The 13,867-nt window shown below is 41.6% G+C and overlaps 1 protein-coding gene across 1 annotated transcript in view; it reads left to right on the top strand.

Moving 5' to 3' along the window:
* Nucleotides 1-13,867, top strand: part of DCLK1 (doublecortin like kinase 1) — a gene marked incomplete at its 3' end in the record, with an annotated part of 486,231 nt that overhangs the window by 409,834 nt on the left and 62,530 nt on the right. Inside the window, exons 9-11 of the mRNA XM_079779242.1 lie at nucleotides 6,952-7,009; nucleotides 7,521-7,640; nucleotides 12,702-12,848. Coding sequence (XP_079635368.1) covers nucleotides 6,952-7,009; nucleotides 7,521-7,640; nucleotides 12,702-12,848 — 325 coding nt within the window. The remainder of the gene's footprint in view (nucleotides 1-6,951; nucleotides 7,010-7,520; nucleotides 7,641-12,701; nucleotides 12,849-13,867) is intronic.

Here is a 13,867-nt window from a genome sequence, read left to right as displayed (position 1 = left end):
TAAGGCCCTTAAGTTATGATATTCCATTTAATTATCATAATTTCACAGTATCAGTATTGTTTCTATTTTATACAAAGAAAGCCTGGAGAAGTTATATGCCCAAGATCACTCATCTAGTAAGTACTTAGCAAGGCATAAATCTGAGCCCAGCTCTAAAACCCATACTTTTGACCACTCTCCTCCACTGCTTCCATCCAGGGGGCTCCCACAAGAATATGGTTTAGCTGAGCCAAGGTCATACATACTACATTTGTCCTGTGCAAAAAGGACAGAAATTAAATCTGGTGAGCCATTCCTAAGGTAATGGATAGAAGTGTGCGCTTATATAATTTCATGTACACTTTTACTAATTGTAAAACTTTTATTTCCACTGTAGCAGAAAATCCCATTGTGAGCAGATTGCCATACCCTTCAACTATGGAGTGTCTGGTTATTTTCCAGGGTTCATAATTTGTTGTGGTCATGTGCTTTTTGTCCTAGCTGATACATGGATCAGGATGGCATCTTAGTTTAACAGTACTGGACTTCCCACAGTAGAAACTTCTCATTTTTCCATCCAGAATTCATTTATTTATTTTTAGTTTGGATTGTTTATTTTGCATAAGTTCACATCTTGGGTCTCATTGTATGAACCTTCAAAGTCTAAACACCAGATTACCCCAAAAAGTGTTAGTATTCCTCTCCAGTGAATGAGGACATATGGCATGTGCCCTCTCTCCCAGGATGTATCATGAAACATTTTTAAAAATACTTTCCAGAGGTCCAAGAAAATAAAAGTGAGCTAAGAATGTTGTGAATAGCACAGATTGCTTATGGGTACATTCTGCCACATTTTGAAGGATGAGTATGTATTAAGAGCCAGTATGTCTCTCTTCTGTTAATAATATGCGGCCACAGGGTAGATTTTCCTACAACAATGGATACAATAACAGTGCTACACTGTCCTTTATTCCCATGATCCCCTGCCAGCAAGTCTTTTGATAGTGCCTGCCTGGTCCACTTAGGTTTCTGCCTGTTCTCCAGTAGCAGTTTCTCCAAGTGGCCTCAGGACATGCTAAAAGAGTTGGTAGACTGAGAGCTGCTTTATTCTGAAGCTGTTTTCTGAAGCATTTTGATGTCCCAGAGAAAAGTGAAAGAGCTGAAAAGCACTAACAGGAGGTCAGAGCACAGGTAGAGGTGCCCTCACCTCTGGCTCTCCTGGCCCTCTGTGGACTAATTACCACACAAGTGATGCAGTCATGATCAGTGATGGTGTCTCAGGTGGCTCTTGGGCCTCCTCCTCACCTGCACTGCATAGATTTCGGTAATGTAGGCCTCGGAACTCTATTAAAATTCTAGCTGCTCATGATTCCTTCTCTTTCCTGTTCACCTATAAGCCTGAAGAACTGCACAATAAAACTATTGGCTTTAGAATGAATGTGGGCAGGCTCAAACCCACCCAAAAGAGCTGAGACTGGAGGGAGTGTCACCAAAATGGGTTGCATCCACCTCGAAAATCTTCAGAATACCTGTAGTTTGAAGGCATTTCCTGATGAAGTGGGATGGATTAGGAAAATGAGTTTTGGTGAAGAAGCTTATAGTGTTCTTCCTCCTTTCTTTCCTGAGGATGCTCTGGCACCCATGTTCACATTCAAAATAAAACTCCACTCTAGAGATGTTAGAGCTGGGATGCCTCAGCTCTCTGATCTTGACAGCCCCACACCCCCTCCCCCTTATGAAGGAGACTGAGATGTAGCTTTATTATGATTACCTGGTAAACAAAATGTGATGTTTACTAACCCTCTTTGCTAATGGGTCTTCCTGTCATTGTCCTCACAGCCACCACCCTCTGGAGTTTCCACAACTTGATTAACATATCTGGAGCTATTAATTCAGGCCTGTGCTGGGCACTCCTAGGCTCCAAAGAGAGACAAGACAGCCCCTCTCCAAGAGAACCTGCCCGAAAACAAAGACTTACTATGCAATTCAATAAACGCTATGGTAGAAAAATTATTAAGAAGCTATTATTAGTTTTCCACATAATAGTTTTAAAAACTTTCAAAACACAGCAAACAACAACAAAAAGCGCATTAGAGCGTGGCAGGCCCATCCTTGCCAGTCCATTCTCTTCTCCTAAGCATTCTTCTTCCCTTTGGGTGAGGAAGGGGGATGGGAGCAGACTGACTGGAGTTGAGAATCACTAAGTTAAACAAGACAGCTTTCTCCAAGCCATTTTTTTTTTTTTAGCAAAAACATTAAAAAATAGATTTAGTTCAAGTTGGCAAAATTTGGAAATTTCTTTCCAGTAGTTCAGACTCTAACCTTGGGTCAAACTAAATAGGAAGGGGACCTTCAAATTGAGTTCCCACAGACCCGGAGGAAAACAAAGTCTGTGCTGAGGCAGGTGCTGCTTTTGCTGTGGCATCCAAGGTTCCCATAATTCCAGGAAAGGTCAAGCATATAATTTCAGGAACAAGCAAGAAAATGGCCTGCATTTTCACCAGAAATCCAGGTGTTTAGTATTCTTAATATACCAAACTGGGGACAAGGACCAGGTCTCACTCACCTCTGTAGCCACCAAATCATCATGTTTGTAATTACATAGGGACATCCTCAGGGAGGAAGCTAGTGTACTCCCTCCCAGGACTCCAAGCACTCCAGTTACGTCCTGAGCCTACAGCTGTGTGGGAAATGCATACAAGCCTAGGATATAGTGGTCCCAGGGCTTAACAGGAAAAGGACCTTATGGGTTCACTACACAGAATCTCACACAATAGGATTAAATGCTCAATTAGTGTTATATAGGGACATCCTATGTGGGAAGGCAGATGCTTTATTTAAGGTTTTATATCTTTACAAGTGTTTTCACTTACCAACGTAAAGCAAGCAGTTAAATGTTTATGGTATACATTTAGTCCTAATACCTTTTTTAGGCTCATTTTTCAGTCTCAGGTACTCTCCTCTAAACATATACTTTCAGTAATAAAGATTTTACTATGACTTTATAGTTCTTCCCTCAAGGAATCAAGAGAAAAATTTGAAGCTCATTGTCTGCTATAAAATACTAAGGGCCTGGTGCACAAAATTTGTGCACTGGGGAGGGGTCCCTCAGCCCAGCCTGCCCCCTCTCACATACTGGAACCCTCAGGAGATGTCCCACTGATGGCTTAGGCCTCCCTTTTTGGGAGGCGACCAGGCTGATCAGGGGAAGGCGCCAGCCCCATCACCCCACTGCTGCAGCCACTGCCAGTCACCGCAGCCGCCAAGGTATTTTCATCAACACGGACTCCAGTTCCTTCACCATGAAAAAATGACAACTTTCTTTAAGCATTTTCAAGAAGCGTCTTTCATTTTTTTATTATTATTATTTATATTTTTTATTGATTTCAGAGAGGAAGGGAGAGGGAGAGATAGAAACATCCATGATAAGAGAGAACCATGGATCGGGTGCCTCCTGCATGCCCCCTACTGGGGATCAAGCCCAAAACCCGGGCATGTGCCCCGACCGGGAATCGAACCTGTGACCTCCTGGTTCATAGGTCGATGCTCAACCACTGAGCCACGCCGGCCGGGCAAGAAGCGTCTTTCATAGGATATGACATTTCTTTCTTTATTTTTCTTTTTATCCTCACCTGAGGATATGTTTCCATTGATTTTTTCCCCTTCCCTCCAATGGCAGGCTCAGCTCCTTCCCAAGCCAAAAGCCTCTGCCCCAGGCTTTAGGCTTGGGAAGGGGGACCCCCCCGCCCCTCCAATCACAAGCTCCGCCCCTTCCCACGCCTAAAGTCTCTGCCCGATGGCCAGCTGGGAGTGACCTGGGTGCCGAGGAGGTTCCCGGACCCAGGTATGTATGCAAATTAACCGCCATCTTGGTTGGGTTAATTTGCTTACTCACTCTGATTGGCTGTGGGTGTAGCGGAGATACTGTCAATTTACATGTTTCTCTATTATTAGGTAAGACTAGAGGCCCAGTGCATGAGATTTGTGCACTCGGGGGTGGGTGTTGGGGGATGGGGGTGGGGGATGAGGGGGGTTCCCTCAGCCCGGCCTGTGGCCTCTGGCAGTCCAGGAGCCCTTAGGGGATGTCCGACTGACATCTGAGGCCCACTCCTGGCAGGGAGAGGGCCTAAACCGGCAGTTGGACATCCTTAGTGCTGCTGTGAAAGCAGGAGAGGCTCCTGTTACTGCCGCTGTGCTTGCCGCCATGAGCCCATTTTGTGGCTGAGTGGTGCTCCTCCTGTGGGAGCACACTGACCACCAGGGGGCAGCTCCTGCATTGAGCGTCTGCTCCCTGATGGTCAGTGCACATCATAGCCACTGGTCGTTCTGCTGTTTGGTCAATTTGCATATTAGCCTTTTGTTATATAGGATGGGTAAATCTAATTGAGTATTTAATCCTATTGTGTGAGATTCTGTGTAGTAAACCCATAAGGTCCTTTTCCTATTAAACCCTGGGACCACTATATCCTAGGCTTGTATGCATTTCCCACACAGCTGTAGGCTCAGGACATAACTGGAGTGCTTAGAGTCCTGGGAGGGAATATACTAGTTTCCTCCCTGAGGATCCTGCTCCTTGCATTTCTGGCTATAGAAGAGACTCTGTCTTCCTGGATCCCATACCAGCCTTTTGCTTTGAGCACCTCAATGTTCCTCATTCCAGGAAAATGGAGGATGAAATGGCAAAAATACCGAAATCCCCCCTCCTCACCAGCACTGTCCTGTCCATCCATCCACTTTGTAGAGACACTGAATAGGAATGGGCCTTTTGGGATATATGTGAAGCAGGGACCCCAAAAGCTGGAAAGGTCAGTTCCAGCCTCCCTCTCTTGAACTTCTGGCTTTTATCAAAGCAGTCAGTTCCAAGAGTCCAGACTTGCTTGCCATCAGATGGAACCTTTTAAACCAGATAAGAAATTTCTCATGGATTCTAATCTCAGATTTGTGTTATAATTTTTTAGTGACTCATGAAAAGCAGAATCCAGCACTACTTCAGCTTTTAGTTTTCCGCTTGATTCAGTTTTCTTGAATTTGCAAACAAAGACTCTAGAAGCATTGTGAGAGGAGGCTACCTAATGGGCCTGTGATTTTCCTACGATGTGAGGAATCTCTTTGTATGTGAATCATTTCTCTTTCTCATTTATTATTTGACCACACAGTTGAAATTTCTAACAAATCTTTCATTTTTCCTCTTACTGAAGTGCTTTTTCTCTACCCCTATGCCATTGCTTTGCTGATGGTTTGGTGTTTGTTTGGGGACATTGAACAACCAAGCCCAGCATTTAGCCAAGGCCAGCTCATGCTTTCTCCATTATGGCCCCTCTGTCCAGCTGTGGGCCTGAAGAATCAACAAAGATTAACTCAACATTGTCTTTTGGCCTCTTAATCATTTTATTCATGAGAATGGAGCAATTTGATTTCCTCTGGACACCCCACATCTCTGCAGAAAAGCCTCCCTGAGGCAGAGGGTTTAACTTCTCACATCTGAACTAGTGGAGAAAATGGGCTTCAAAGTGATTATTTTATTCTGGTTTTATTCACCAGATATAATTACAACAATTTAGTCAATATTTATTGTTTTTTGTAAGTCAGCATCATGCAGGGGCCTGGAAGTGGAGTGGGAGTTGCATTTTTAGAAACAAATGACAAGACTGATTTCTAAAATGCCCTTGAAACACATTTTTAATGTCTGGCTTCTTAATCTGGTTATAGAAAATCACTCTCTTGCTCTAACTGTATAACTGGGAACCCTCCTATCCCCACCCCACCCCCCATCTTTCATTTTCTGTAATGAAGATTTAAAAACCCTATTTTAAAATTTTGTTCTTTATCAATCTCATTCTCACTATTCATTTGGTCCCTAAAGTTGGCTTTTATCTATATAGGAAAGGCTAGGCTGTCTTGGTTTCCCACCAGAAATGAAATGGCATTGCTTATGAAGTAGTGGTTTATTATGGATTATTAAACATGCATTGTATCCTTTGACAATAAACAAGTGTTGCTTTGCACTACAGTATCTTAGAAATGCTAACACAAGTTAGGAAGTTATTTAAAGGTAACAGTATGGCTAAACCCTCCCTCCCACTCCTGCCACGGAACGGGGGCAGTATTGGTTGGGATATATGTGAAACAGAGACCTCAAAAGCTCAGAGTTCTGCCTTTAACACTGCAATGTAGCTTTGGGAAAGTGAGTTGATCTTGATTCCATTTTATTTCTGGGAAATGAGACAGCCATAGAAGGCCCAGAAGGTTACAGACAGCTCAGCTAACAGTTGTATCCCTTTCTACACCTTGAACACGTTGTTCATGCGTCCTCTAGCAGACCTTATAGGCTTGTACCCTGAACCAAAGTCTAAACAGTGTGAACTGCTTCTTTATAGAGTTTTCAGAGTGATCATGTGAGCCATACTTCATAGAAAGAGAACCTCAAGGGAAATTGGAAAGAGGAAAGGCAGAAACTGACATCTGTTTTACATTCTAATCACATCACTTCAGAGGGCTGGGCAATGGAGCAGGAGTTATGCAAGCCAGTAGCAATAGTAGTGGTTTCATTACAGGTATGGCCACATGAATAGCTCATGATGTTTCTCTGCTAGCATATTTGTTGTCTTTATGCTCAATCCCTGAAAGTTTAAATATTTATTTTAAATCCGAGAGGGAAGGTAAAGATAGGTGGGCGGGTGGGAAAAGATTAACCAAAGAACTTATATGCATATATGCTTAACCCATGGTCACAGACAATATGGATATGGGCTAGAAGGGGTCAATGGGGGGAGGGGGAGAGAAGACATCTTAATACTTTCAACAATAAAGATAAATTTTTTAAAAGTAAAATAAATAAAAAAAGGGAAAGAGTCATTCACAAAATATTTATACCATGATTCAAGGTGGTTGGGATAAGATATAAATCCTTAATAAGATGATTTAATATATCCAAAATTAAGTTTATTTTTTTAAAAATCTTTCTCTTTGCAGGTCAACTGCTAGGGAGTATGCTCTGAAAATTATCAAGAAAAGCAAATGTCGAGGCAAAGTATGTATAAAGTTTATTCTTATGAAAATACAGGTGTTCAGGGGGTAGAAAGAAACAAAGATCAGCTCCTAAATAAACATAAATTCATCCCATTTGTTGCATTTTGGTGGAATAGAAAGTTATATACTAATTAGATTATAACTTTATTTTGTAAATAGTCCTGGAATAAAAGTTAGCTAAAATGGTTTGATGTTATTTTTGTTTCTTATCTGTATTTGCTTGTTTGTTTACTTTCTTCCATTACTTTTGTGATCTTAATTTTCTTTCCTTCTTTCTTCCTGAACTTATAGTTATTGTGATGGGTTCTGAAATTACAAGCATCATCTTAAAGACCTTCAATATTTTTTGACAATTCTAGGTTCTCTGAATATCAGAATCTAAGATATATTCATTATATTTGACCAAAATACATGTCCCTTGAACTTCACAGAGTAGGGTTTTACTCATGGTGAGTTAGTTTTTTTCATGTTTGGATGTGAGTATTGATTAATATTATTTCTTCTTTGGACAGGAGCACATGATCCAGAGTGAGGTGTCTATCTTAAGAAGAGTGAAGCATCCCAATATTGTTCTTCTGATTGAAGAGATGGATGTGCCAACTGAACTGTATCTTGTTATGGAATTGGTAAAGGTGTGTATTTTGGAAAAAGAAATAAACCTGTTCAAGCAATCACACTTTCTCTATCATACAGTTCTTTATTTCCTCTCATCAATATTCAGCCTCTCATTTCAATACATTAGCATCATGGTTAAGAGTATTAATTAGAATTATACCACAAGAGTTCAAGTTCCAGCCTTTACCTAAATAGTTTCCTGACCTTGGAATACCTCTCTCTGCTTCAGTTCCCTTATATGTAAAATAGTAGTTCTTACCTAGGAGTGATATTGTGGGGATAAGAGGAATGGCTTCTACTAGTTTGTGTGACACAGAAAGTATTAGATACCAATATGATCATTGTTGTTATTGTTGTAGTAGAAATTGTTCACTTTTCCATGAACTACATCCAAATGTGTTACCCATTTCTATAAAAACAAGCTTTAGGCTTTAGTCACCAACATAATGGAAAAATAGCACAGTCCTAACAATAATGTGAATAGTCTACTACCTTTCAGTGAATGTTGCCATCTCATCCTGTCACATAACTGTATTTTTATTCTATTAAGTCATAGGACATAGAAATGGCAAAATGTTGATAATGATTGCATGTAAGTGAAAGATGACTTGCCTATTTCCTCTACTCCCATATGTGAAATTTTTAGCAATTAGACTAAACATTGAATGTTTAGTTTTCATGTAGTTATATTTTCTCAAGTTATATTTTTCTCAAGTCTATTGTATTGTGTTAACCTAATTGGTGGTATAAGTAATTTCTACTTTAGTTATGAAGTGTCGTGAATTAGTTGCACCACCTTCTTCATCAACTGTTGCACCATCAGAGAGAGCCTAGAATCACACACTGAGCTGGTGGCAGAGATCAGCACTATGGCAGATGGGATTTTCTTTTGTAAAGGTTTAAGACAAATAAAGCATTTAATAAACTAACCTGTAAGTATATAAGAAAATGTTCATTCTAGAACCTTTAAATTTTCATTGTTCCAAGTTGCTTTACTTTACATATATTGGTATTTTTTCAACTTAATTGTTATTTATATTTATAGATGGAGCCTATTTTTTTCTATTTCAGATTAGGACTTCTTTCTTGTTTGAATTAACACAAGGTTATTGTCACATTTGAGGCTGAGGGAGATAAAAATATTAAATGGTTATTCCAACAACTAAAGGTTGATTTCATTTAGCCAGAAGATTTTTGTATTGGCACTGTATAGCCAAATAAAGTTTGGTGGTTACCAACATTGGAAATTACACATTTCTAGCACCAGGGATAGTATTTTTATAATGATGCTACTTTTGAGATAAAAAAAAAAAAACTTCAAATCATTCCTGTTGCCCCTCTGTGTGCTGTTAAAAATTGATCAGCCTGACACCCACAGGGGCCCCTGTGATCAGCACTGGTGGGGCAGGTGGTGGTGGAGGGTGGCCCAAGTTTGGGGGCTCAAAAGTTCCAAAAACTGTTACTGCATTGCTTCCTGCTCTTCCTTGACCCCAGGACCCTGCTTCGAGTCCAAGGAACCCTTCTGGCCTCCAGCTACTATCTATCCAACAGGTCTGCATGGGTCCCTGTTAACAGCTTTCTGGTCTTCTTTCCCTGTCCACCCAGGGCTTGAGCTTGAGTAGGGGAGGGGATATTTAATTTTATTAACTTCCCTTTCCCCATCCCTGCTCTTCAACCTTCATATCAGTTCCCAGGCTGGAGGATTTGGGCAAGACTCATGACTACCTTCATTGCAATTCTATTTTCTGATGCAAGTTTTAGCTAAGGGATTTAGAAGTTTTTTGAAGGGAGGCAGGCTGGGCAAAGAGTACAGCTATATAATAAAGAACCATCAACTTTCCTGGGAAGGGGGGATTCTAAACTTTCTTCTATCCCTAATTTCTACCTCCATAAACTAGCCAGAATTTAGTTTCAATTAGAAATCTGGAATGGTAGACATGATTGAAACTACATACTATTACAACCCCAAAAATATTTCTCACCCTTTTTATCCAGCACTTAATTTAGGAGCACATGTCACCCTACCCTTGTAACTGCCAAGCTCCTTTCCCCTTTGTTCAGTGGAGTTCCTTTTGTCAGTTTCCATCCTCTCTCCATGTCTTTGGTTCTATGTGATGAGCCCTGACAGGAGTAGGATTTGGGTCCCCGGGAGGAGAGCCTTGGGTATAATCTATTTTTCTAGTAACCCTTTGCCTTCTGTCATTTATCAGTCTTTGTTCTGTGCTTTGATGGCCCACGTTAATTTATGTTCCTGGGGCAAAGGGAAGTTGTGTTGTGGAAATAAAAGGTTTTATTTGCAAAAATACACAAAAAAACTCATTGACCTAGTTTTAGGCAACTACAACTAAGTTAAATTTGAAGATGAGACATAAAAGAGGCAAAGGCTTAAGAGCTTGGAACACATTTTATGGGGAAACTTGTTATGTCAGTCATATAGTCTGGTGACTATAGCTAAGGAGGTCCTCGTGTCCTTACCAGACTTTGTGAACTTTCTCTTGGTGGCCAAGATAGCCTGACAAGGCCAGAGAGTGTCCGCAGAGGGCCACTAGATCAGACCATTACATTTGACCTGACCCAGAACTTCTGTGCGGCCAGGTCTGGAAGTCAAGGCCAATCCCAGGCTTGATTTCTGAGAAATTTTGCTGGGGCCATGCTTCTCAAACCGTAAGAATCCAGTGTGTGCCAAAGAGTGATGCAGATATAGGAAAAACAAGGTCTGAATTGCAGAATACAGTGAAATAACAATTATTAAAAGTCAAATTCAGCCCTTGCTGGGTACAGCTCAGTTGGTTGGAGCATTGTCCTGCATATCAAAGGTCGCAGGCTCAATTCCCAGTCAAGACCTGATATTTCTCTCTCTCTCTCTCTCTCTCTCTCTCTCTCTCTCTCTCTCTCTCTCCCCCCTTTCCCCCTCTCCCTCTCTCTCTTCTTAACGATTTCTTTAAAATCAATAAAAAAGCATATTCTTGGGTAAGGATTAAAAATAAATAAGCTAAATTTCCTAATTATTAACAACAGGACTTTACACCATTGCCTGTAGCAGTGTGCATGTGCAAACTGCTTATGTGCACAGAGGAAGGCAAACCTTGTGGGTGAAGGTGGCCCTGTGGCCAGGCCCTAAGAATTTAACAGGAGTTAAAAAGTCAAAGGGAGCCCAGCCTCATGGCTCAGTGGTTGAGCTTCAACCTCTGAACCAGGAGGTCATGGTTGGATTCCTGATTGAGACACATGCCAGGGTTGTGGGCTTGATGCCCAGCGGGTGGCATGCAGGAGAGCACTGATCAATTATTCTCTCTCATCATTGATGTTTCTGTCTCTCTCTCTCTCTCCCTTTCCCTTCCTCTCTCTGAAATCAATAAAAAAAATATATTTATAAAAGAAAAAAAAAAGACAAAGGGAGTACAGGGGACATTCCAGGAAGGGAGTTCTAATGAGGACAGGTTTGGAGTACAGAGTGATCTGGGCATGTTTTGGTGACCAGGGATCATGTCTCTAGGTAGTGACAGGAGATGAGTTTAGATAAGTTAGAATGAAGGTTGGGGAAGAACTTGGAGAGCTATGGGAAAGGAGTGCTGAGTCCCTGAAGAGAGAACGAAAATCCATATCAATGGGCCACAGGGGAAGGTGGCAGTCAGTGCGCAGGGTTCTTTGGGTACAGAGCCCGTGGAGGCAGTGCAGGTTACCCGGCCACAACACAACAACCCAGCGGTGAAGGACATTCATTCAGAAGGATGTGAACCAGGCATGCCTTAAAGGAAGGGTTGGTTGGCTTTATTGACCCCTTTTTTTGAGGATGAAGAAGAAATGAGATTACAGGATGCCTGGAGCCTGGATAATTAGGAAAAGGATAGAGTCATTGTGGGCCACCATATACAGCCTCACACACAGACAGCAGTGGAAACCCCACCTTCTGGAGTGGCATGGAAACAACTTGCAAACTCATTTATAGCAGCCTTGCCTGGAGAGAAACCGGAAGTCTAGAAAGAAAGTGTTCATTTTGAAAAAAAAAATGCATGTGTTTCAACACTTTGGATATTTTGAGGCTGACTAGACAGTGAGAGCCTCTTGAGTAGAAATTGTACAGGGCAACCACGTAGGGCCAGGTCGTACAGAGAGATTTGAAAATTGTTAGGCTATGAGTGCTGTATCCTGCTTTTGCTATTTAAAAACAAAAATTAAGTCCCAACCATGCCAGGTAACAGATGAGCACAGTTGGAGATTATGCTCAGCCGTTTGGTGCATTGTATGATGCAAGAAGGATGCAAACACTGCTAGTAAATCAGTTCCAAGTTTTCTGACCCGGTTCAAATAAATGGAACTAAAACTGGAACTTAAAATCATTGTTTTACCAAATAACAATAAATTAGCATGGAACAAGGGAAACAAAAGTTCAGGTGAGTAACGGTCTTAGCAAACTTTCTTTGAAATTTCTTCACCCTCTTTCTTTCTCATTTTTAGGATGATAGTTTCTGGTCCATTTCTCTGTTTCTTACAAAGAATGACACCATTGAAAAAGAAAACACTACTCCCACCCCAAGAGAGCTAAATCTAGAGTGAAAGGAATTGTGTGTGTGTGTGTGTGTGTGTGTGTGTGTGTGTGTGTGTGTGTGTGTGTTTGTGTGTGAATTTTCACAGGGTATAAGGGTGTGGTTTGCAGTATTACCTGTTTCTCATTTGAGTGGTAGGATTATAAATTTGAACTTCTGCTGGGAGTTGGCATAAGGCAAGTACCACACACCACAAGGACACCCAGGTGTCACAAAGCCTCAGCCCTGGAGACCCGGCATTGTCCCTCCATGCTGGCTTGAGCCCATGAAAAGACTGCAGTTACACATGGGTGGGCAAGAGTCCTCACCCTGCTTCTTTCTTTGAACGCTGGAGAAAATGGCTTTTGCAATGGAGAGAGAAATCACCATAAAGTCTCTGGGCCTTTGAGAGGAAAGTGGCAGGGAAAGCCCTGGGAACCCAAAGGTTTCGCCTGCATTCTTCATGTTCTTTATAATGTGTCAGGCCCTCTTCAGGGCAGCTTCCCTGGACCATCTGTTCATTTGCTGCTACGCCTGCTGCTCTCTTCTCAGGGTGGAGACCTCTTTGATGCCATTACTTCCACGAACAAATACACTGAGCGAGACGCCAGTGGGATGCTGTACAACCTGGCCAGTGCTATCAAATACCTGCACAGCCTGAACATCGTCCACCGTGACATCAAGCCCGAGAACCTGCTGGTAAGAGAAATGCAACTTCAGGGCATCTTGAGTTCCAAGCACTCATGAGTAAATATGAATTTTTCTCTCTTAGAAAAAACACACAAAAGCGCCTTAAAGGCTAGTATTCAGCTGTCCTTCAGTAACTATTGGGAAACTAATCTTTTATGTGGATCTATAGTGATTAATGTGCCATTAGGAGCACTCACTATTAGCAAATGAAAACCTGAGGCAGGAGGATGGGAACAGAACTCAGGGACTCAGGGAGTCTAGGGACATGGGTGAGTCCAGGATAGTGAGAGGAGCATTTATATTTATGTAATTTATCTACAGCACTTTTATTTTAGAAAGATTTATTTGGAAAAAAAGGAAGCCTTTTTAGTTTCTCTTAGTCTCCCAAATTTACATTCCAATTATACAAGGGTGAGCAAAAGTAGGCTTACAATTGTTCATATAGAAAATAATACAACCTGGCCAGTGTGCTTCTGTGGTTGAGCATTGACCTATGAACCAGGAGGTCACAGTTCAATTCCCGGACAGGGCACATGCCCAGGTTGCAGGCTCAATCCCTGGTGTGGAATGTGCAGGAGGCAGCTAATCAATGATTATATCTCATCATTGATGTTTTTATCTCTCTCTCCCTCTCCCTTTCTCTCTGAAATCAATAATTAACTCCGTGTTTCACATATGAACAAATGTAAACCTACTTTTGCCCACCCCTGTATGGTCTAAAAGCTAACAGAATAAATCATCTGAGTTTTTAAAAACACAAGCCCCTCAGCATAAAAGTAATCATGATGACGACTGATTTAAAAAATCAGAGACATTCTAACCCCCCTTACAACTATTTGGTTTGTTTTTTATGAACCACCCCACTGCCCACATCTCTGGGAAGATATAGTTCCCCATGCAAGCAAATGAGCACTCTTTCAGGGCCTGTTGTTAAGGGAGTGTTGGAAAGAATTGAGGAGACAAACTGGACATCAGTCTGTCTCCTCTGGTGAATATGGGAATAATAAATTTTGTTGGCTATCAGGCTG

The sequence above is a fragment of the Cnephaeus nilssonii genome (genome assembly GCF_951640355.1).
Source record: "Cnephaeus nilssonii genome assembly, chromosome: 8".
NCBI lineage: Eukaryota > Metazoa > Chordata > Mammalia > Chiroptera > Vespertilionidae > Cnephaeus > Cnephaeus nilssonii.
This window is presented reverse-complemented; position numbering and strand designations above follow the sequence as displayed.